The sequence below is a fragment of the Budorcas taxicolor genome, chromosome 16, assembly GCF_023091745.1.
Source record: "Budorcas taxicolor isolate Tak-1 chromosome 16, Takin1.1, whole genome shotgun sequence".
NCBI classification, from domain to species: domain Eukaryota; kingdom Metazoa; phylum Chordata; class Mammalia; order Artiodactyla; family Bovidae; genus Budorcas; species Budorcas taxicolor.
The window spans coordinates 52322248-52347334 of record NC_068925.1 but is presented as its reverse complement, the minus strand read 5'-3'; the positions used below and the strand labels follow the sequence as shown (position 1 = coordinate 52347334).

Genomic DNA, 25087 nt, shown 5'->3' with positions numbered 1-25087 from the left:
AGTTTCATGGGGTGGCTGTGCCTTTGCTCCAACATGTCTGCGCCCACATCATCTGGTGAAGCACTTTCCTTAATAATAAAGTTATTGGCCTTCGGCTTCATCTTTAATGAGGATGTGTGTCTCTTCAGTGCTTCTGTCTTTTCCTGTTGATCAGCAAATTTGGAAAACTCAACAGTGGCCACAGGACTGGAAAAGGTCAGTTTTCATTCCAATCCCAAAGAAAGGCAATAACAAAGAATGTTCAAACTACCACACAAATTGCATTCATTTCACATGCTAGCAAAGTAATGTTCAAAATTCTCCAAACTAGGCTTCAACAGTAGGTGAACTGAGAACTCGCAGACGTTCAGGCTGGATCTAGAAAAGGCAGAGGAACCAGAGATCAAATTGCCAACACCCATTGGATCAAAGAAAAAGCAAGAAAATTCCAGAAGAACATCTACTGTTTCATTGACTACATTAAAGCCTTTGACTGTGTGGATCACAACAAACTGGAAAATTGTTAAAGAGATGGGAATACCAGACCACCTGACCTGCCTCCTGCAAAACTTGTGTGCAGGTAAAGAAGAGACAATTAGAACTAGACAGGGAACAACGAACTGGTTTCAAATTGGGAAAGTAGTATGTCAAAGGTGTATATTGTTACCCTGCTTATTTAACTTAAATGCAGAGTATTTCATGTGAAATGCCAGGCTGGATGAAGCACAAGATGGAATCAAGAATGCTGGGAGAAATATCAATAACTTCAGATATGCAGATGACTCCACCCTTAGGGCAGAAAGCAGAGGAACTAAAGAGCCTCTTGATGAAGGTGAAAGAGGAGAGTGAAAAAACTGGCTTAAAACTCAACATTCAAAAAACAAAGATCATGATATCCATTTCCATCACTTGATGGCAAACAGATGGGGAGACAATGGAAACAGTGAGAGACTTTATTTTCTTGATCTCCAAAATCACTGCAGATGGTGACTGCAGCCATGAAATTAAAAGATGATTGCTCCTTGGAAGAAAAGCTATGACCAACCTAGACAGCATATGAAAAAGCAGAGACATCACTCTGCGGACAAAGATCTGTCTAGTCAAAGCCATGGTTTTCTAGTAGTCATATATGGATGTGAGAGTTGGACCATAAAGAAGCTGAGTGCCAAAGAATTGATGCTTTTGAACTGTGGTGTTGGAGAAGACTCTTGAGAGTCTCTTGGACTGCAAGGAGATTCAACCAGTCCATCCTAAAGGAAATCAGTCCTGAATATTCATTGGAAGGACTGATGCTGAAGCTGAAGCTCCAATACTTTGGCCACCTGATGGGAAGGGCCAGCTCATTGGAAAAGACCCTGATACAGGAAAGATTGAAGGCAGGAGAAGGGGATGACAGAGAATGAGATGGATGGCAGAGAATGAGATGAATGGCATCACCGACTGGATGGACATGAGTTTGAGCAAGCTCCAGGAGATGGTGAAGGACAGGGAGGCCTGACATGCTGTAGTCCATGGAATCGCAAACAGTCAGATATGACTGAGTGACTGAACAACAGTTTTAAATTTTAAAGTTGTCCAAGTTATCAACAATTTCCTTTATGCTTATCACTGTTTCCATCTTTTTACAGAACTCTTTGCCTGCCCCCCCCCAAATCATGAAGATTTCAAGTTTTTAAAGCTCCATCATTTCACCTCTCTCACTGGGAATACAGCCCACGTAATCTCATATCAGTGGGCAGTGGGAACTGATTTCAGTGGGCGGTGGGTGATGGAGGTTCTATCACAATTTTGTTTCCAGATGGGCACCAGTTGTCCCAGCACCACGTCAGGACTCCATGGCCCAGGTGTGTGTGTGTGTGTGCGCGCATGCCTGTCTACAGAAGCACAGCAGTAGAGTCCCCCCATGGGATTCACACAATAAGGAGGTTTGGAGAGTTTGGGGCAGGAGTTTTTCAACAGTTGCCTTGACTGCCCTGGGAGAAAGTAAGGTTCTGCGGGGAGGCAGAGGTGCCTGGTTCCTGTGGCTGGAATTACCCGAAGTGTTCCCTTCCATTCCCCCTCCTCATCATGGGCCTCCTTGTGGGAAGGTCTCTGGAGAACTTGGGCATGTGCGCACTTCTGAAGCAGGGGGCCTTAGGTCTCCCTCCCGGGATACCAGTAAGGAGTACGAAGAATGGGTCTGTCTGGTACGCGGCCAGCGGTACCACAAGGCGCCACCAGAGGGCGCGCGGGCTCCACCGGAAGTCGAGCAAGTGCGCGGTTCCGGGCCCTGGTGGGGTGCAGGTAAGGGAACATTTCGGGGGCGCTAGCTACCGTCTATGGGGGTCGCACAGAGTCGGACACGACTGAAGCGACTTAGCAGCAGCAGCAGCAGACCTAAAGGAAGCAGAAGATATTAAGAACAGGTGGCAAGAAGACACAGAAGAACTATTCAAGAAAGATGTTAATGACGCAAATAACCTCGATGGTGTGATACCTAGAACCTGACATCTTGGAGTAGGAAGTCAAGTGGGCCTTAGGAAGCATTGCTACGAAGAAAGCATTGCTACAAAGAAAAGCGAGTGGAGGTGATGGAATTCCAGCTGAGCTATTTGAAATTCAAAACATGATGCTGTTAAAGTGCTGCGCTCAATATGCCAGCAAATTTGGAAAACTCAGCAATGGCCACAGGACTGGAAGAGGTCAGTTTTCATTCCAATCCCAAAGAAAAGCCATAACAAAGAATGTTCAAACTACCACACAATTGCACTCATTTCACATACTAGTAAAGTAAGGCTCAAAATTCTCCAAGCTAGGCTTCAACAGTTCGTGAACTGAGAACTCCCAGATGTTCAAGCTGGATCTAGAAAAAGCAGAGAAACCACAGATCAAGTTGCCAACATCCATTGGATCAAAGGAAAAGCAAGAGAGTTCCAGAGAAACATCTTCTGCTTCATTGACTACATTAAAGCCTTTGACTGTGTGGATCACAACAAACTGGAAAATTCTTAAAGAGATGGGAATACCAGACCACCTGACCTGCCTCCTGAGAAACCTATATGCAGGTAAAAGAGCAACAGTTAGAACCAGACATGGAACAACAGACTGGTTCCAAATTGGGAAAGTAGTACGTCAAAGGTGTATATTGTTACCCTGCTTATTTAACTTAAATGCAGAGTATTTCATGTGAAATGCCAGGCTGGATGAAGCACAAGCTGGAATCAAAATCGCTGGTAGAAATATCAATAATCTCAGATATGCAGATGACACCACCCTTATGGCAGAAAGCAAAGAAGAACCAAAGAACCTCTTGAAGAAGGTGAAAGGAGAAATTGAAAAAACTGGCTTAAAACTCAACATTCAAAAAACAAAGATCATGATATCCATTTCCATCACTTGATGGCAAACAGATGGGGAGACAATGGAAACAGTGAGAGACTTTATTTTCTTGATCTCCAAAATCACTGCAGATGGTGACTGCAGCCATGAAATTAAAAGATGATTGCTCCTTGGAAGAAAAGCTATGACCAACCTAGACAGCATATGAAAAAGCAGAGACATCACTTTGCGGACAAAGATCTGTCTAGTCAAAGCCATGGTTTTCTAGTAGTCATGTATGGATGTGAGAGTTGGACCATAAAGAAGCTGAGTGCCAAAGAATTGATGCTTTTGAACTGTGGTGTTGGAGAAGACTCTTGAGAGTCTCTTGGACTGCAAGGAGATCCAACCAGTCCTTCCTAAAGGAAATCAGTCCTGAATATTCATTGGAAGGACTGATGCTAAAGCTGAAGCTCCAATACTTTGGCCACCTGATGGGAAGGGCCAGCTCATTGGAAAAGACCCTGATGCTAGGAAAGATTGAAGGTGGGAGGAGAAGGGGACGACAGAGGATGAGATGTTTGTATAGCATCACTAACTTAATGGACATGAGTTTGAGTAAGCTCCAGTAGTTGGTGATGGACAGGGAAGCTTGGAGTGCTGCAGTGCAAAGAGTTGGATACGACTGAGCGACTGAACTGAACTGAAAGTCAAAGAAACAGATCCAATATGGAGTCTAAATTTGCTCTTCCCTGTAGCAGTTGCAACTCGTGGGCTTGGTTACCTGGAGGCATGTGGAATCTTCCTGTATTAGGGATTGAACCCATGTCCCCCGCATTGACAGGCAGATTGTTAACCACTGCACCACCAGAGAAGTCCCTGGTCTTTTTATAATTAGTGTTCCATTGCTGGACATGCCAAGATTTGTTTATCCTTTCACATGTTGATGGACATTTGGGGCTATTATATATAAAGCTACTAGAATATTTGTGTTTAAGTCTTTGTGTGAACTTACAAAAAGAATATATAAAGAACTCTTGGGCTTCCATGGTGGCTCAGCAGTAAAGAATCTGCCTGTAATGTAGGAGTCCCAGGTTTGATTCCTGGGTTGGGAAGATCTCCTGGGGAAGAATACCCACTCTGGTATTCTTGCCTGGGAAATCCCATGGACAGAGGGGTAGCAAAGAGTTGGAAATGATTTAGCAACTAAACAACAACAAAGAACTCTTAAGACTCACCAAAAAGAACTCTTAAGACTCACCAATAAAACAAATAGTACCTGGTGGTCCAGTGGTGAAGAATCCACCTGCCAATGCAGGGGACACAAGCTTGAGCCCTGGTCTAGGAAGATTCCATATGCCACGTGGCAACAAATCCCATACACCACAACTACTGGAGCCCACACCTGCGCTACCTGGGGTTGCTTGGCACGGTTTGTTGTCCCTGCTTGGCAGGACACTGCCGGCAAAAATGCCCCATTTGGCCACAAGAGAAACATTTTTTATTTGTAGAATCGTTTCCATTACGATTAATCTTTTTTTTTTTTTTTTAGCCTGGGTGAGGCCCCCCTGAGGGGGTTTTCTCCAAGGAGCAGGCTCTGTATATTGTGCATGTGTCTGCTTTAAAAGCGCCTTTGTTTGAAAAAAAAACAAAACAAAACACTCTTTATCTTTCCCAGCCTTAGGCAATGCTCTGGGAGGCCTTGAGGGCAAAGTGGGGAACTCCTGAGCCCTGGGAGGCGCAAGCGGAGGTGGCAGCTTTCGCCTAAAGTCAGAAAGTGGTGGATAAATTTTTAAAGGTTTGCGTAGAGGGGGAGGAGGCTCGCCAGGGCGCCCAGCTGCAGCGTCCTGTAAGCCCTCTCCTTCCTCGGGAGGTAGAGCACAGTCTCCCTCCTTTTCTTCGTTAATGGCAGAAAACATGATCTGCGCAGAAGGTGGAGATCCACCATCCACCGCTGTAGCCTCCCCCATAGGCTATCTAACAGCCTCATGACGGGGGTCCAGGACATTTCTAATCATATTCCACAGAGCAAAGGCATCTACAGGAACCTTTTCTGGCCCATAGGTGAGATAAGGTAAGATGAATTTGCTCAGTCGTGTCCGACTCTTTGCGACCCCGTGGACTGTAACCTACTAGGCTTCTCCGTCCATGGGATTCTCCAAGCAAGAATACTGGAGTGGATTGGCATTTCCTTCTCCAGGGGATCTTCCCGACCCAGGGATCGAACCTGGGTCTCCTGCATTGGAGGCAGACGCTTTAACCTCTGAGCCACCAGGGAAGCCCTTTCTGGCCCATGCAAAGTATAAAACAAACATAGAAATTTAGACAGTCTTCCTGTGCTTACTTTAACGCCTCTATGGGCTAACATATGAAGTAATATTTCAATTGGAGAAGGAGGTGGCAGCCCACTCCAGTGTTCTTGCCTGGAGAATCCCAGGGATGGGGGAGCCTGGTGGGCTGCCGTCTATGGGGTCGCACAGAGTCGGACACAACTGAAGTGACTTAGCAGTAGCAGCAATATTTCAATAAACATTTGTCTATCCTTAGATGCAGAGAAACCCATTCTTCTAGAGAATATTCTTATTGCTTCTGTACCCTCCTCACCCTGCCTAAACTGCAGAGGGGTGCCGGCCACCCACAGGTGCAGTCCTAACCATCCCGCGTTACAATCTCAGATTACTTACTCTTCAGTGTGCCCTGTTCTGGGCGCCACTTGCTGGAGTCCAACTCCAGCAGCCAGGGATTCAACCTGAAAAGATGGACGGTGTCGGCGAGTGAGACAGCCTCTCAATTTTCTTTTGGACTGCCTGTTTATTCTAAGTTTAAGATTCTCTTTTATACTTTTACAAAAACATTAGGCCAGAGGTTTGACATTTTCAGTTCCCCTCTCCCAGATTTATTATCTCCATAAATCATTATTGCTCTTCAAACAGAGTTCCTGCTTCAGGGATTCTCTCGGAATCAGCCTTATCATCTATTATCTACCTCTTCTAATGTGTCCTATAGTTAACATTGTAACTCATGCTGCATTCCTCAGTTTACTACTTATCTTCCTAAATCCTGTTTGCCCCTAACATCCTGAGCTCACTATCTCTTAAAAAGGCTTGTAGCTATAGTGTCTCTAAAAATTCCTAACTTCTATAAACTACAGTAAAATATGCTAACTTCACAACATTCCTTAAATCTTTAACTTCTATTTTAGTTATTTCTAAGCCCTAAATTCAGTAAACTCCCTTGACATAAACATTCTCCTCACAAATAGGCTTCAGATATCAATCCCTCCCATGGCCTCAAGCTACGGCCTATGTGCTCATCACACTCTTTTGTAAAAGTCCTTGAACAAATGTCAATGATTAGCTTCATGAATTATTTTCTGAGCAATGCTGCAGAAGGCTTTGTGCCTTCTCATTCTCCTCTCAAGAACAATAAGCACCTTAATATTCCTTTCCAGTCAACTCAGCCGAAGAGAGGAAAAGACAAGTCAGAATTATAAGGCCTAACTCCTTCATCCCGGGATCCGTGCCTGCGGAATGAGGAGAGGGGGCCTGGGGCGGTGCCTCCATTTTGTCAGTAATGCCTAACGTGGCTCCCAACAATTTAGGTCTTTTAAAATTTTTTCTAAATGAATTTAGAATTTCTAAATAATTAATTTCTGTTAACAATGTTGTATATAGGTTTCAAAATATGTTTTGTTCTTCTTTTATTAAATTTATTCATAACATTTCTATTCTTTTTGATGTTATTATAAATTGAATAGATTTTCTTATTTCATTTTCAGATTGTTTGTTAACAATGCATGGAAATATAATTGATTTTAAAATATTGATCTTGTACCCAGGAAACTTGCTTAACTCATTTATTAATTTTAAAGGTTTTTCTTAGCGCATTCCATGGAATTTTCTACATATAAGATCATATCATTTGAAAATAAAGAGTTCTATTTCTGTTCTTCAATATAGATGCATTTTATTTCATTTTCTTGCCTAACTGGCCTGGCTAGAACTTCCCACACCTTTTGGAATTTTTTGTCTGTTTCATTTTTGTTTTGGCAGTTCTCTAACTTTACTGGACAATCAGCAGTTAGTGCTTATCCACATCAACTGTCTGTAGATTTTTTAAAGTGGTGGCATGTACATAGATAACCAATGTATAGAGCTTGTTTGGTGAATCTTCATCTTCACTATGCTTGAAGTCACTTAGTCGTGTCCGACTCTTTGCAACCACATGGACTGTAGCCTATCAGGCTCCTCCGTCCATGGGATTTTCCAGGCAAGAGTGCTGGAGTGGATTGCCATTTCCTTCTCCAGGGCATCGTCCCGACCCAGGAATCGAACCCCGGTCTCCCGCATTGCAGGCAGACGCTATACGCTTACATCTTTGAATAGAACTGGTGAGAGCAGAAATCAGTTTTATTGCTGGGTTTCAGCTATTTGATTATGATGTTTTAAAATGTAGTTATCTTCCAACTTCTTGTGCTTGGATCTGTGGGCTTATCATTTATGTCAAGATTGTAAAGCTTCCTGTCATTATTTCTTCAAATGTTTCTCACCTCCCCCTACCCCAGAAGCCAATGACACGTATGTCAGGCCCTTGATGTTGACCACAGCTCACTAATGCTCTTTTCTCCACTCCTAGTTTAAAACTCTGTTTTATTTTCAATAGCTTTTATTGTTATATTTGCAGTTTACTAATAGTTTCCTATTCTGTGTTTAATCTCTAATTTGCATTACTTCCACCCAATGTGTTCCTTACATCAGACATCATAATTTTCTTTTAATTTATTTGGCTATGCTGAGTAGTTGCAGCATGCTGGATCTTCCGCTACAGCATGTGAACTCTTAGTTACAGCATTTGGGATCCAGTTCCCTGACCAGGGATCAAACCCAGAACCCCTGCATTGGGAGTGTGGAGTCTTAGCCACTGGACCACCAAGGAAGTCCCCCCCATCATAATTTTCTAAAAGTTCATTTGGGATTTTTTATACCTTCAATGTCTCCAACACATTCAGTCTTTCCTCTAGCTTCTCAAACATATGAACTGCAGCTCTAACTACTGTTTCAGTGTCCTTGTTTATCATCTGTGACATTTCTAGGGTGCTTTAACTTGATTGAACTTTCTCCTTATCATGGGTCAGATTTTCCTGATTCCCTGTGTGCCCAGTAATTTTTTATTACTCAACGCCAGATATTAATTTCAATGTGTTGGGTTCTAGATATTAATTTTTTTTCTGCTATGAACAATCTTGAGCTGTTCTGTGTGCAGCGTTACTTGGAAACAGCTTGAGCCTTTCAGACCTTGTTTGTAAACTTCGCTGGGCAGGCCTGGGACAGTGCTTCACCTGTGCTGAGTGTTCCTCACTGCTGGACAAGGCCCTGTCGGCCACTGGGCCACCCGCCCTGCAGTTGCAGGGTTTCTGTTCTGGCTGGTGAAGACTGGAACTCTGTGAACCCAGGGGTTGCTGTCTAACCCTCTGGGGGTCCTTTCCCTGGCCTGGAAGAGTTTCCTCACAAGAGTGTTCTCATCAGGTCTGAGGGTCCCCTGCAGCTCTCTGGAGTTCTGTCCTGGCACCTCTTTTCTTTCTGACCCCTGTGCTATGAACTCCAGCTGCATCTGTCTCTCAGGACTATCAGCTCCATCTCCTCGACTCAGGGAGTCTGCCTGGTTTCGGGCCCTGCACCGGCGCCTGAAAATTGTCTCCAAGTCGTCAGCTGGGGCCGTGTAGGGCCCACTCCACTTCTTTTCCACTTCCCAAGGACCAGTCTTTCATTTTCAATCTATGTTTTGGGGATTTCATGGTTGTTCAGTGGTTAGGACGAGGGCTTTCACTGCTGTGGGCCCGGGCGATGCAGTGTGCATCGGCGTCACACAGGAACCAGAGCTCCTCAAACAGGCACCTGCTCCGCAGAAAAGATCAATTTGTTTTCTTCAGATGTCAGCAATGAAACTTCTTAAAGAAGAGTTCTTCTCCAGCTCTGTAGGGGGTCATGGTGACTTGCTGCTCCTGTGTGAGTGCTTATCTGGACAACATATCCTTGGTGCCCGTTATGTAAAATATCAGTATGTCATTTTGATATAAGATGCTTTGTCTCAAAAATGTCTATGAGGGGAGTTCCCTGGTGGCCTAGTGGTTAGTATGCTGGGTTTTTCACTGCCATGGCCCAGGTTCAAATCCTAATCAGGGAATTAATATTCCACGAGCTGTGCAGCGTGGCCAAAAAAAAGTGTAAGACTATATCTTTGATGTCATTGGAAAAGACCCCAATGCTGGGAAAGACTGAGGGCAGGAGAAAGGGGCAACAGAGGATGAGATGGTTGGGTGGCATCATCGACTCAACGGGCATGAGTTTGGAGCAAACTCTGGAAAATGGTAAAGGACAGGGAAGCCTGTCATGCTATAGTCCATGGGGTTGCCAAGACTCAGACACGACTGAGCAACTGAATGACAACGAAGGTGAAACAGTCCTCAGAACTCTCTGAGAATCTGCTTCTCAGGCTATAATCCTCAGTTTGGCTCAAATAAAATTCCCTTTTTTTTTTTTTCCTTTTTGATAGTTAAATGAAATTTCATTGACACATTACAGGCTTTATTTCATTCACTCCACACAATACTCCCCAGCTCCAGGCTGCGGCAGCTCCAACTTTCCCCAGGACCCTGGGGTTCAGGCTGGAACTCCTCCCAACCCAGGAAGACATCGATCGCTAGGTTTGCACAGGAGTCAAATCTGTGTGGCAGGGAAGGACCTGGGCACAAGAAGCACCAACCCAAATACTCAGAACTCCTATTCCTGTCCTGGGAGGGACAGTCAGCAGCCCCTTCCTGCCTCCTGTCTATGTAATAACATCAAGTCCAGGGGTCCTGGTCAGCCGGGCTGCCCTAAGAGCACAAATCAACAATGGGAACCCAGAGGCAAATGCCAGCACGGGTGTGCGCTCCATGAGGACCTCTTCCCAGCGAAAGCCTGCCTTCTGGCCGTGTTCTCACAGGGCAGAGTGAGCGTGAGCTCTCCCTTCTCTTCCCTTTCGAAAAGGAAGGGCACTAATCCCATCTGTGACTGAATTCCCTTCCAGAGGCCCCAGTTCTTAAAGCCAACACCTTGGTGGGTAGTATTCAACATATAAGTTAGCAGGGCAACGGGCAGTTTGCAGACAAATATTCAGTCCATAGTACCTGGGCTCTGCTCTGGAAAAGTCTGACCAAAGAGTTTGGGCTCCAAGTAGACAGACTGGTCAGCTCAGTCCTGGGACGTTACCCTCACCTCTTAATTCAACAAAAGAAACTTCAGGGGACACAGAGAGAAGAAAATCCCATGTATACACAGCCAGATGATGCCCTCTCCCACCTGGGGTTTGGTCCAGAACCAGCCTCCTGATCCAGGTAGAGGAAGAAACTCGGCCAGGTCTTCCCTAATACTTTATTGATCCTGGGCTGGCAGGAAAAGTCCAAGCCTAGGGCCCCAGAGGCCTGCGCTTTGAAAGGCCATGTGAAGGGAGGGTCAGAAGCTGAGGGACCCTGGCTGGAGCCCAGCCCCTGGATATCATGTATGGCCCAGGTCATGGTCAGCTCATATGTCAGGGGATGGACATGGCGGCCAGGAGAGGACCGTGGTGCCTCCCCACACCTGGAGCTGCTGAGCCCTATCCCACGTGCTAGACAGAGTAAGGGGTGCTGGGGGATCCTAGCGAAGGGAAGTCCTCCTCTTCACCAGCCTCTGGCCCACTTGTGGGTAAAGACGGGAAGGCAGGAATTGGCCCCCACGTCCCCACACAGACATGCAGACTTTTTGTTTGAAGCAGGAACCCAGGAGGTGAACCCAAAGTCACCAGGTGGGTGGGTGTCAGGGTCAGGCAAGACACCAAGAAGAGACCTCTGAAGCAACAACAGCCAGTTGCCTCTTGGTCACCACGGACACCAGGCTGCAAAAAGGGTTGATGTGCCCATTGGGGACAAGTCAGTGTGGCCCTGGGGGCAGGTTGCAGGGTTTGTGCTGGGAATGGCAGGGCAGATGGGAACAGGCCTCTCTGGGCAGGGCGGTCAGCTCTCTGGTTCCCAGCATGGAGCATCGCCCACACCTGTTTTTGTTTGAAATCTGGGGCCCCGGAACCCTCAACACCATGTTCTGATACAGTGTGCCCCCTCAGTTACTGAAACAGAAATGGCCCTCAGCCCTGCCCACAAGCCACAGGGAAGGGGCCTGGGCTGTGGCTGGTCAGCTCAGGATGGGAATGGAAGGGGACAGGGGGCTGGCCTGTCCCTACACGCCCAGCTGGCACTCACAGGGGAACTGCTTCCCAATGGACATGAGTCCAGTCTGCTCTGCTCATCACCACCACTGCAAGGGCTGTTTCTGGGCCTCGCTCCACCCAACCTCTTCCACAACCTCATTATCAAGTGGGCACGTGATGCTGGCGGCCCTGGGTGACCGTGGGCACATTAGTTGTATATTGCTATTGTTACTTAGAATTACTTTAATTTTACATAAAACATTATTGTTAATTATAGCTGTACAACAAATTAACCTACAATTTACCAGTTTAAAACAACAAACACATTATCTCACACAATTTCTGAGGGGTAGGAGTCCTGGAACTGCTCAGCTGGGTGGTCCTGGCTCTCAGTCTCTTCAGATTGCTGCTGAGATGTCGGCAGCAGCTGGGGTCCCATCTGAAGGCTGGAAACCAGCTTATAAACCCCACACTCTGTTGGCCTCTCCATAGCAAAGGACAGCCGGCCTCCTCCAAGTGGAGGATGTTAGAGACAGAGAGAGACAGGCCAGGATGCCCCTGCGACCTCATCTTCTACAGGACCTTACTGCTGATGCAGGTCAACCTCAGTACATTCAGAGGTAGAGTACCAGGTCGGGGCTCTTGGCAGGGAGCGGGGGTGGTGAGGGGTTGCCTCCTGGGAGGCTGTCAACCCCAGGACCTGTTTCCTTGCCCAGTGGTGCCTCCCAGGATAGGTATGGCCCCTAGAGCTTCAAGGGGAAAAGAGCGGCCAGGCACAGCTCCAGAATACCTCTGGGCTCAGCTTCTTTCTTGGGGAAAAGGGGAGCAGGTCCTGGGGCCTAGAGGAGGCTGTTGGGGCCTGGAAATAATCAGGCTATCACAGGAGCTCTGGTCGGGAAGCTAAGGGCTCACCTTTCAAAAGTCAAGGCTCCCAGGAGCCCCAGGTCCTACCCCACTTCAAATTCCCAAGTGTCTGGAGTTTTATGGGCCTGGCGAGGCCGACTGCTGTCACCGTTAGGACCAACTCTTTCTCCAGATTTCAAACACCTATGATTTGCTGTCATTGTTGGTCCCCAAGCCCTGACCTCACTGGCAAGAAAGAGGGACCCAGAGTCACAGGGTTCCACAGGGCCAAGACACCCACAGAGGCAGGCAGAGCACCTGACTGCACACAGGAATTCAGCAAACATTCATTGACCCTTGGTCCCCGCCAGGAACTGGGCTGGACGGAGACTACAGAGGAACGCAGCTCCACCTGCCAGTGGAGGGGAAAAGGGGCCACACCCTCCCCCAAGAAGGAGGAAGTTCCCCACCCACTCCGCACGCTTGTCCAGAGAAGGTGCTTCCTCTATTATTCATCAAGAAAGTCTGCAAGACAAAAGCCAAAACACAAATACTTGGAGGCGGGGGCAGGGGGCGGGCGGTGCAGAGGAATTCCCCAGAGCCCCTCTGAGGCAGGGGAGGGACAGGCAATGGGTGGAAGAGTGGGGAGGGTGGGAGGAAGAAGAGTCCACCCCAGCTTTCCACAGACCTGGCAGGGGTCCAGGCTGAGTGTGGAAACGGCCATGGCTCCACCCCTAGCAGACGCCAGGATACTGCCCTCAGCTGCCCAGGGGCAGCCTGGGGAGGGGGCCCAGCCTCAGCTGTGGTTCCTCAGACTCCCTAATCTAATCAAGGGTGACACTCCTTTCACCCAAGCTAATTAATGAGGTCTGTATGGCCTGAGCGTCTTTCTGTTCCAAGCAGGTGCTGGGGATAGGAATGAGTGACACAGACAGGGCCCTGGCCTCCAGAGCCCTCAGAGCCTGGGGTGGCCACCTCAGGTGGGAAAGTGGGGAGAGAACCTCGAGGGGCAGGGAGGGGGCTGAGTAGGGAAGGGACAAAGCGGGCAGGGAAGGGACAGAGACAAGAGGAACTTGCCTGTCTGAGCAACAGTGTGGTTCCCTCAGAGCCGGAGAGGTCCCTGGAGGGCTGACAGGGGCCTCAGCACAAACACCTCTTTGGCAACAGCGTCTTGAGGACAGATGACCAGGAATAGGAAGTAAGGAAGTAAAGGGAAGCACAGCCCAGGAACAGGGGGATCTGGTTTGACACTGTGATTGCCCTCTCCCTGAGGCGTGATGACCCAAGCTCCAGGTGACCTTCCTGGGCAGCCCTCCTCCCTCTGGCCACCAGGTGGGGAGCTCCCTTTTATTCCTTCAGGCCACATGGAACCCAGCTCTGAGGAGGCCTTGTCCACCCCTCTACCCACCCAACCACCTGGCTTCATATCCCAACATCCCTTGCCTTCCCCTCCTGCACTGAGCCTCCACCCCAAACAGCTCCCCTTCCCCAAACAAGCTGAACTTCTGGCTCTTGAAATGGACCCTCTGCAACTCTTCTGCTGGGAGGGCCTCCGAGGCTGGTCAGCAGTAACTCCCCCATAGTCCTGCTGGTGACCCAGTGCAGCTCCTGGCCCACATGGCTGCCATTGCCTCAAACCACTGGCCCAGACCCTGGACACCCAGGGAGATGGGCCAGGCAGTCGGAGAGCAGGAGGGGACTGGCTTGGCGGGACTTGGAGGGCTCTGCTTGGTGTGCACAGCTGAGTCCTGGAGGGCAGATGAACCTTGCTCAGGAACTGTTGGGGCCATTGGAGCAGGAGATAAGCCTCTAGCAGTGACTCACCCTCCTCTTCCCTGATGCTCCCTGGCCAGGCAGGTGGCTGGCAACCATCTGATGAAATTGGCTGTGGATGGGAAACCCATCTTGCCTTGACCTCAGAGGGCTCAGGATGAGACACTGCAGTGTCAGCCACATGACTCAACCCCCTCCTCACTGACCCTGGAGCACAGCCCCCAGCAGCAGCCTGAGGAGACCTGGGACCACAGGACAGTGGCTTCCCTGCCAATGCCCCACGCCGGCTAGGATCACTGTATTGTGGGGTCAGCACACAGCCAGTGTCAAGACGGGAGCATAGGCCTGCCAGTGAACCCCCAATTCCTTCCTACTGTCGGGGGACTCCCCTCTCAGGGGAGGACTGGACTCTGGCGGGAGGTGAGCTCCAATACAAAGGGCCCTTTGTCAGGCCGGTCGGGGCCCCTGCCTCTAGGATTCAGATGCCCTCTCCTGCTGGCCCCCATCTGCTAGGCAGACACTGGCTTGGGGCAGGCTTGACCCACAGGTGCGCAAGGGTATTTCTGTGCTCCCCCGGGAGAAGGCAGGCCGTGCACCAGGTCAGAACCCAAGCTTGAGCCCAGCTCAGCCCCAGAGACAACAGCGTGCACACGTCTCTGCCTTCTAGGGGCCTCAAGAGAGGTTGCGGGAAGAGAACTGTGCCCCAGGATGACGCACGACCTCTTCTCAGCACTGAGAGACGCTCTGGGAAAGTGGTAACTGTTCCAGTCCTGCCTGAGCCCCCCAGGACATCTCGCACACACCCTCCTCCCTCGAGGCGGTCCGCTTCAGCGCAGAGGGACACAGCCAAACTCAAGGCCGGGCGAAGCCCCTCGCGGCGCACCGGCCGGCCCAGGTGGGAGCTGAATAAATCCCCACGGCCCGGCCCGACCCGGCCCGCCTCGCCCGTTCATGAGAAGACATCAACCGACTCTGCCGCTGGGCCTCGGCCAAACTGGACCCTTCACAAAGAAGACAAAACAAAATTCCCCACCCGGTCTCTGGAAATAACCATTTTCTGGCACAGTCTCAGTCGGTTCTAGGGCCGCGGCCTCACCGCAGCCACGGCCTCCAGGGCGCGCCCTGGCCCTGGGACCCGGCCCCGGGGGCGGCGAGGACCAACCTCGGCAGGAAGATGGGTGCCAAGGCCGCCCCGGGGCGCGGCAAGGGGCAAGGGCCGTCAAACGCTGGCGGCGGCGGGCGGCCCGCGTAGATCTCGGGCTCCAGGGCTTCGGTGGCTGGGGCCAGTGGAAGTGGGCGGCGCGCGGGCCCCAGCCGGGCCAGGCAGGCTGCCAGATGGCCGAGCAGACGAGACCGCACGTCCGCAGGGACGCCCTCGCAGCCAGCCAGGAAGCGATTCACTTCGGCCAGACACTCATGGAAGCCGGCGCGATACTTGCCCAGGATGGCGGGGTCCGAGCGGAGGGCAGCTGCGGGGGTGGCAGGGACAGGCGGTCGGCGCCCGCGGCCGCAGCCCCGGCCCCTGAGCCCTCGCCGCCGCCCTCGCCTCACCTGTCACCTGCACGCGCCGCAGGCTCTGCAGGTGCCTCACGGTCAGCTCCAGGATGTCCGCCTTCTCCAGCTTCGAGCGGCGGGAGCTCTGCGGGCGGGGCCGGTGAGGGCGGCGGGCCGCCCAGGAAGGCCGGGATTCCAGGCTCCCCGATCTCGCCCCCACCCCCAACTCACCTCTTTCCTGAGGGCGTCCAGGAGGAGGCTCTGCAGCTGAGCCAGACTCTCGTTGATGCGCGCTCGGCGCCGCTTCTCCATGACCGGCTTGGAGGACTGCGGAGCCGGCAGCCACTGAGTTCTGCAGGCGTCAGCTCCCCTCTCCCTTTCGCGCCCCCCGCCCCCCCGCGCGCTCCTGCCAACCCACGCCAGGCCAGGTTCCCACCTTCCGATGTTCGGCCACGCTCCGGGGCTGGTCTGGGGTCCGGCTGGCGCCGGCCGGCGCTCCCGCCCGCGGCGAGGCCCTCGGCTTCCCCGGGGTGTCCGCAGGCATGGTGCGCCCCCTCGCCGCCCCCAGCCGAGGGTAGGCTGGGCGCGCGGTTTCCCAGGCCCTTCTCCCGCGGGTCCCAGGCTCAGCTACCAAGCGCGTGTCTGCAGCAGCCCGGCTATTTAAGGCAGCGCGGCTGCGGGGCGTGGGAATCCCTCTCCGCGTTCTTTCCCACACTCGCGCCAGCCAATGAGCCGCCGGCGCCGGGCAGCCCGCCCCCGGCCGCTGCCCCCGCCGGCTGTCAGTCACGAGTCAGCTCCCGGCCCACAGACCCCGCTGGCGACAAAGGCGAGCCGGGGCACCCCGCCCGCGTCTGCCTCGGACTACGCCGGCTAGGCGGGAAAATCGCCGCGCCCCGGTCCCCCGTTCCGAGCGATGCGCCGGGAGGGGGCCTCTCCGGGAGGGCGGAGGCGCGAGGCTCACCTTCAGGCCGAGCGGGGACCGCTGGAAGTCTGAAAGGAAAATTCGCGAGGGGCACTTATGCGCTCACGAAGAACCGGCGAGGCTCCGCCTTCCGCGAATCCGCCGGGGCCTTGGACCTCCGCGCGGCCTGCGAATCTGACCCTCGCCGCCAGCAGCACCTGCACGATGCCGGGGACACAGTGGACATGGAACACCAGCCGCTGGACAGGAGAGAGGCTGGCTGGCCAAGGTCGTGAGGAAGGCAGAGTGGCATCACAGGGCCAATGAAAGAGATGCCGCAGAGCAGATAGTGACGTCATCACAGGCAGGATGATGTCATGGTATGGAATGTAAGGATGTAACTGGTCAGGCTGGTGATGTCTCCAGGCAATCATAGGTGGTGTCTCAGGTTTAAGGTAGATGATGACACAAGCCAGATGTAATGATGTATGGCCACTGGTGATGTCACTCTCTTCTGGATTACCCAACAGTGATGAGCCAAGCAGCAGCTAAGAAAGTAGAACTCACAAAAAATGAAGGATAATTGTTACATTTCTGTTTGTTATTTCAAAGAAGCACGTGGAGGAAAGAGGGCTAAGCTTATTTTCGTGTTTGATGTTTTCACTTTGAATTCCCTTGTGGGGCACAGTCATCTTTTGAGTTCTGGGATGCCAGCCCATGGTGGCCTGGGCAGTCTTGTCTGCATCCCACAAACTTCTCTGGAGGCCCACTGTGGGCCCGACTGCCCTTGGGGCTGGGGAAGCATCTCCTGGACTCGGAACTGATGCGGGAGGAAAAGGCAAATGAGCAAAATAAATAATGACATGGTTTCCAGAGACAGTAAGTAATGTGTAGGTTTTGGGGGGAGCAGAAAGCCTTCTTTCCACTGAGTGGTCTGGATGGTATTTTTGCAGTGAGCTCTGCTGGAGAAGGCAATGGCAACCCACTCCAGTGTTCTTGCCTGGAGAATCTCAGGGACAGGGGAACCTAGTAGGCTGCCATTTATGGAGTTGAACAGAGTCGGATATGACTGAAGTGACTTAGCAGCAGCTAGCTGCAAGTCCAGAGGAGGAAGTGGCATTCCCAGAATGGAAAGGAACCACAGGACCAAGGGAGGAGGGGCAGGGACAGGTGGGAGCGGGGCTCTAGTGGCTTCAGGTCCCCAGACGGGTCTAGGAGAGTCATGCTTGCCTCTTCTGAGCAGCAGAGAGGCCCAACTGGCAGCTCGGAAGGGCCACCTCCCACACTACATTCTACCTAGTGGGTGGCGATGTTGGCTGGCCCCCACCTCAATACCCTTTCCCAGGGGTCCAGTCTGGGGCCCAGTGCAGACGCCTGTGATGCAGGTTTGATCACTGAGTGGGGGAAGACACCCCGCCCCCTCCCCGGAGGAGGAAATGGTGACCCACTCCAGTATTCTTGCCTGGGAAATCTTATGGACAGCCTGGGGGGCTACAGCCAAAAGGGTCACAGAGTCGGACACAACTGAGCAACTGAAGGAAGGACCCTCCTGTACCTGTTTCCTCACCTGTAAAATGGGCTGCCTTTTCATTTAGCCCTGGGCTATAGTCCATGGGGTCACAAAGAGTTGAACATGACTGAGCAACTAACACTTTCACACTTCGACTGAGAAGATGAGATCTGATTTTGAAAGCACCCAGCACATGCAAGCGGGACGGAGTCACCTGGATTCACCTCTGCCACATGCCCCACTGTACCCTCTACCCTCTGAGACACCCCCTCCCTACGTGGGGTCTTCAGAAGCCTGTTTCTTGGCCTTTCCAGCCCCAACAAGGAGCCTTCTGTCACCCAGAGCAGAGTGAGTTCCCAGGGGCGTCATCTACATCCTTATGTCCTTCCCACTGGGCTGCACCGCCACTCTCTCTCTGGGCCCTCGTACCTCTGGCTGTCCCCTCCCTGACTTTTACATCTGGATTTGATCTCTGGTAGGACCTGGGACTCCTGGGGACCGTAGGGGCTCCCTTGCTCTGAGTAGGGAGGGAAAGTCCTAGGCTGCAGTGGGGAAACTGTGCTGAGAAATACTGACGTGGAACACTGCATTTTCCAAAGATGGCTACAATACATCCACCCCAAATACTCTACCTATGTGTCCTTGGTGAGATTTTCTGATGACATTAACCAGCAAAGACAGGGGCAGTGGTGAGCTATGAATTCTGAGGCTTGACTTTAAAAACGTTCACCTTGCTGTCCTGGGAAACTCACTCCTGGAAACCACTGGCCTCTCTGTGAGGAAGCCTGAACTGACCTCATGGAAAGGCCCCATGGAGAAGCCTAGTGTAAGTGTTGAGCTAGGAGCCTAGAAATCTCAGCTGCCAGACAGGTGATCCCAACCTGCCGCTTCAGAGCCCTCACTCACACTTTCCCAGCTGCCCCTGTGGGCTCTGTTCCACTCTTGATTCACATGACTGGTGTTACTGTGACCCTTTGGGGTCATTCGTTATGAAACAATAGTAATTGGAACAGCTAAGATGGCCCAAGCCCTGGACCCGCCCCCTCCCCAGCACCCCCCTCCCACAACCTTGTTCCTTCCTTTCTCTGGTATTCACAGAGTCGCAGAAGCTTCCAGCACTGGCTGTCCATCTGACAAGGTGACTTTTGCAGCTATCCAAGGCCAACTATCTGTCCTCCTAGATCCAGGCTTGAGTTGGCCAAGTCCCAGTAGGCTGATGGTCCCAGGGGCATCTCTAGGGACCACTGTTGGCCACCAGGCAAGAAAGGTGGTGGGGGAGTCTGTGTGGGAAGATAAGTGTATTTTCCAGTCCAGACACTGGGCTGCAGCTTTGGGTGGGGGTGGGGTGGGGTGGTCTTTCTCACATCTGGCTCCCATGACAGCATTCCACAACATTCAGACAGTGTCCCTCAGGGGCCTGCCAGATGCTGTCTGTGCATGGGCCCCTCCCAACTTCTGACAGGGGCGTGGCACCTGCACTTGCATCCTGCCCCTCAGCATTCCACAGGCACATGGGTCCCAGGATATCAGAGATACCATAGAGCATGACCGGCAACCCCATTCTCCTATTCCCTCCTCTCCTGCCAAGGGGCAACAGCCTGTGGACTCAGGCAGCCAGGACCAGAGTTGCCATGTAACCAGGCTAGAGTCATTGCAGGGTGTCTCCTGGAGCATGGGAGTTGGGTGCTGGGATGATAGAGTGGCAGAGACTAGGGCTGGAGGAACCCAGGATTCAGTATAGAGAAGAAGGAAGCAGATGACCAGGACCCTAATCCTAACCCTGAGAGGCATCTTTCATTTTTACGGGCCAGTGGACCAAGACACCTTCCCTCGGCCCTTGATGCTGGGCAGTTGGAGCATCCCCCCAACACCTGATGCATGACAGTACCTCCACCAGGTGGAGGCCCACCTGGTGGATGGCCCACCAGGTCTGGGCATTGTCAACATCTTTCTCTATTATTGAATGTTGATACCTCTCCACACTGGGGAAGCCACGTCCCCCCAGTTCTGTGTGGTGACAGAGCTTCCCACCCTGCCTGCCTCTGCCTGTGATGCCACCTCCCTGTGGGCTTCCAAGGGTGTGTCTGTCTCCAGTCTCCTTGGACCACCACTCTCTGGAGAGGTACGCTTCGCTCTCCTTCTGCTGGTCACATCCAGACTACTTTCTTCTTCACCAAAAAAAGCCCCAGCTTTGAACCTCATCTTATTAACAGATCTCACCTTGTGAAGTCCACTGCCACCCTGGGGGGGCCTCCCCATACCTTCTGAAGGTTCACTCCTGATTCTCTGTCACTTTCTCCAGCGGCTCCTGTCACAGTCCTTGTTGACTTCAAAATTCACACGGTTGATCTTCTGGACTTCCTGGCCTCCATGGGGCATCCTGGTATAGAGTTGGCAACTAAGCTTCCAATCCTAGGTGCTGGGTGTTGACTGTAGCCCTCAGATTCTCATCCACCCTGGAGAACACGCCCACCAGGAAGCCCCGCCCACAGGGCTCTGGTCAGAGAGTCTGCAGAACAAGATCCCTGCTGCTTTTCCAGGGTGACCTGGGGTCCTGCCTCCTCCCTCCACACTCTCAGCCTCTTGCCTCAGGTTCTGCCTCCCGCTTCTCCTTGTGCCTTTCAGTCCTCTGGAACTTGGGGAACAAGTCCTCACCCTAACCTTTCTATCCACACAGCTGGAGCACTCTCTGCCCAGTGGTGGAGCCTGACTGAGGCACCAGCCACCTCTGAATCTGACTGTTCTCAGTTCTCAGACCAGCATTCTGCCATCATCCTTGACCCTCAGAGTTCACTCCCAGTTCTTTCTGGCAGGTCCTCCAGCGGCTCTATCTCCCTGATGTATACACACACCCACTTCTGACCTATTGCTTTTCCACCACTGGCTGCAAGCCGCCACCAGCTTCGGCCTGGAATTTTGTAGTTCTTTGCTGTGGCAAGGCAGCCAGTCTTGGAGCCAAGTGGTCAGTGGGGCCAGGTGGACAGGAGAGGAGATTAGAGGGTCAGCAGAGTGGTCAGAAGAACAAGCCTAAGCTCCTCTCTTCTCTCGGAAGATTATGGGAAGCCATGGGAGAGAAGGTTGTGTGTAGATCACTCTGGCTCTTGGCTCCACCACAGATTATGGGGTCAGCATAGAAGCATAGTCACTCGGCTGTATCCACAGCAGCCTCAGTGGACGAGGCGCATAGATATAAATGAGGTCATGGATGTTCTTGGGAGAGTTTTTTGTTGTTGCTACTGCTGTTAGATGGTTGAAGGGCTTAAAAATAAAAGCAAGTATATTAAATGATATAGATACTGTTTTAAAGGTTTTAGGAAGTTTAAATTAGTTTGTAAATGAAACCAAATATTAACCAAAGACCCCTTTATAAGTGGTCATTGTAACTTCATAAATAGGATATTCAGGTTTTTGTCTAGAACATATGTATTTTGTGATCATGTTGTTAGGTGCATACAGATTAAAAATAATTTCATTTTACCATTGAGCTCAACCTTTTATTGTTATGCAACCTTCTGTATCTAATAATGCTTTGACTATAAGGTTCTTTGTTAATCTGTTAGTAAAATCGTTAATATGGTCACATCTGCTTCCTTTTAGTTAACATTCACACAGTAGGTTTCCTTTCATCCTTTTACTTTCAGTTTCCTGTATCTTTATATTTCATATGATTTATGTCTTCTGTAAGCTGTGTAAAATCAGATTATTTTTAATCAAGCTGACAGTCCTGGTCCTTTAGTTCCCCTGGATTTCAGACCTCTGCTCTTTAGACCTGTGACGGAATACTTTGTCTGTTGTTTTAAGCCACCCAGTTTGTGGTGGCTTAAAAGCCTCCAAGACACGGAGACATGCTATCAGGGCTATCATTTTGCCTGCCTAAAGCCTTTGCTTCTAGTTCCTCTTGTCCAAAGCAGGTGACATTCAGTGAAATAAGTAAAAGAAAATAAAGGTTCTATTACTGTATATACCATATTTTTGTTATCTTTAAAAAACTTTTTATTACTTAAAGTTTTTTTGAATTGTTGTTTCATTCCTTTATCTTTGTGCCATATTTAATAATGGTCATCTGGGGACTTTCCTGGTGGTCCAGTGGTTAAGACTTAGTGCTCCCAAAGCAAGAGGCATCAGTTCGAACCCTAATCAGGGAACTAAGATCCTGCTGGCTGCATGCCATGCCCAAAACAACAACAACAACAACAACAACAAAACACAAAAAACAGAATCAAAATAATGGTTTTTTGAAGAAGACAGGGATTTTCACATTCTGTAATCTTTGTTTTGTTTGTGGCTTTCTTTTTATAATACTAATATTATTTATGCAAGGAATGAGTCAAGTTAGAAATTTAGAATAATATAAACAATATTTAAACTGTTTTATGCATGTTAACAACTTTGGTGCCCTATAAGATTATTTTGGGGGAATTAATGGAATGATTAATTCATATGAAAACAAGTTGGTTTCCCCCATTCCTTTCATTTATTTAAAATTTATTTAGTTTAAAATTTATTTTTAAAATATTTAATTATTTTTAGGTATTTATTTTTATTTTATTTATTTATTTTGGCTGCAGCTTGTGGGATCTTAGTTTCCCAACCAGGGATGGAACCTGTGCTCCTGAAGTGAACGTATGAAGTCCTAACCACTGGACTGCCAGGGAATTCCCTAAGTATTTATTTTTATTTTTAGCTAACATATGCCTGAGATGTGCTATTTGTAATAGTAAAAATGTGGGAACAACCAATATTTATTCAAAAATATGAGACTGGTTAACTAAATTACACTTTATTCTATAATGGACTTTGTTGCTATGGGCAACAGATGCACATATGCAGCCATTAAAACAACTTGCATAAAAGTATGAGGCCTTACAAATAGCTGAGAAAAGAAGAGAAACTAAAAGCACAGGAGAAAAGGAAAGATATACCCATCTGAATGCAGAGTTCCAAAGAATATCAAGGAGATATAAGAAAGCCTTCCTCAGTGATCAATGCAAAGAAATAGAGGAAAACAATAGAATAAGAAAGACTAGAGATCTCTTCAAGAAAATTAGAGATATCAAGGAAACATGTCATGCAAAGATGGGCACAATAAAGGGCAGAAATGGTATGGCTCTAACAGAAGCAGCAAAAGAGGTGGCAAGAATACAGAGAAGAACTATACAAAAAAGATCTTCATGACCCAGATAACCACAATGATGGTGTGATCACTAACTTAGAGCCAGAGATCCTGGAATGCCAAGTCAAGTGGGCATTAGGAAGCATCACTATGAACAAAGCTAGTGGAGGTGATGGAATTCCAGTTGAGCTATTTCAAATCCTAAGACATGATGCTGTGAAAGTGCTGCACTCAATATGCCAGCAAATTTGGAAAACTCAGTATTGGCCACAGAACTGGAAAAGGTCAGTTTTCATTCCAATCCCAAAGAAAGGCAATGCCAAAGAAGGTTCAAACTACCACACATTAGCACTCATTTTCTCACACACTAGCAAAGGAATGGTCAAAATTCTCCAAGACAGGCATCAACAGTACAGGAACCAAGAACTTCCAGATGTCCCAGGAGTTGGTGATGGACAGGGAGGCCTGGTGTGGTGCAGTCTTTGAGTCATGGGGTCTCAAAGAGCCCAACAGGACTGAGTGACTGAACTGAACTGTGAATGAAGCAGGTTTCAAAATGTTGAGAGTAGCAGGAGGATTTTTTTTTTTCAATTTTCTTTTTTATTGAGGTGAAGCTCATGTAACATAAACTTAACCATTTTATAGTATATAATTCAGTGGCATTTAGTATATTTAGTACAACCATCACCTCTATCTAGTTCTGAAACATTTTTATCATTCCCAAAGGAGGCCTTATCTCTGTGAAGTGGTGTCTCCGCATGCCTCCTCCCCGCAGCTCTTGGCAATTACTAATATATTTCAGTCTCTATGGACTTGCCTATTGTGGATGTTTCATATCAGTTGAATCACACGCTTTGTGGCCTGTGTCTGTTATTTTTCACTGAGCATCATTCACACTGCAGCCTGCATCAGTGCTCCATCCTTGGTTATGGCTGAGGAGCATTCTACTATAAGGAGGCACCACACTTCGTGCCTCCACCTGCTGATGGGTTTGGTTCCTCCCCCCATTTCAACCATTCTATGACTAGAGCTGCTGTTAACATTTGGGTGCAAGCATCTGTTTGAACACCTGTTGTCAGTTCTCTGGGCATACTCTAGGAGTGGAATTGCTGGGTCATATGAAAATTCTATTTAACCTTTTGAGGAATGACTAGATTGTTTTCTGCAGTGGCTACATAATTTCACAATCCCATCAGCAATGTATGAAAATTCCATTTTTTTGACATCTTCACCAACACTTATTATTCTCTTTTTAATTATTATTATATTCATGCTAGTGGGTGTGACATAGTACATCTGGTTTTGACTTGCATTTCCCTGGTTCCCATCATTTCCAATGATGTTGAATATATTTTCATGTGGCTGTTGGCCATTTATGTATTTTCTATTTTAAAATGTCTATTTAAGTCATTTGCCCAACTTTTAATTGAGTTGCTTATCTTTTAGTTGTTGAGTTGTAAAAGTTCCAGACGATGCAGATACTAGACTCTTATCTGACACATGGATTGCAAATATTTTTCCCCATTTTGTGTAGTTTTTTCACTTTCTCAAGAGTGTCCATGAGTTCATTTTTATAGAAAAGATACATTCTTTTTCATTAAAACAATCTGAACCCATATTGTCATAAACACAACAGTGATTATCTCTGAGTAGATTGTCAACATTTTGTTATTTTGTAATTAACCCTGGCAATATTTTTCAAGGTTAGTAATTTTGCAAATTGGTAAATGGAAAGTGAAAGTTTCTGATTCTTAGCTCATGTTATTACGATATGTGTGCATCTTGGAAAGGACCCGAGGTGTGGAACATGCAGGGATTTCTGAACACTCAATCCTGGAGGTGGGGATGCTATCACAGTCCCAGACCCAGCTGGTCAGGTGGAAAGCCCCCCTGCCCAGCCCACCTCAGTTCCTTGTGTCATCGGCATTCTATTTGGTTTCTGTTTCTCACTCTG

At 49.3% G+C, this 25087-nt stretch overlaps 1 protein-coding gene and 1 non-coding gene across 2 annotated transcripts; both read right to left on the bottom strand.

Moving 5' to 3' along the window:
* Positions 1-5482: 5482 nt before the first annotated feature.
* On the bottom strand, positions 5483-5554 carry TRNAW-CCA (transfer RNA tryptophan (anticodon CCA)). The gene has a single exon. It is a non-coding gene; the product is annotated as a tRNA-Trp (tRNA).
* Positions 5555-15207: 9653 nt separating this feature from the next.
* On the bottom strand, positions 15208-16153 carry HES4 (hes family bHLH transcription factor 4). The gene is made up of 4 exons (XM_052654099.1): positions 16046-16153; positions 15841-15936; positions 15667-15754; positions 15208-15584 (listed from the first exon to the last, which is right to left on the bottom strand). The coding sequence occupies exons 1-4, from the start codon at positions 16151-16153 to the stop codon at positions 15208-15210; spliced, it is 669 nt and encodes a 222-aa protein (XP_052510059.1).
* Between the last annotated feature and the right edge of the window lie 8934 nt (positions 16154-25087).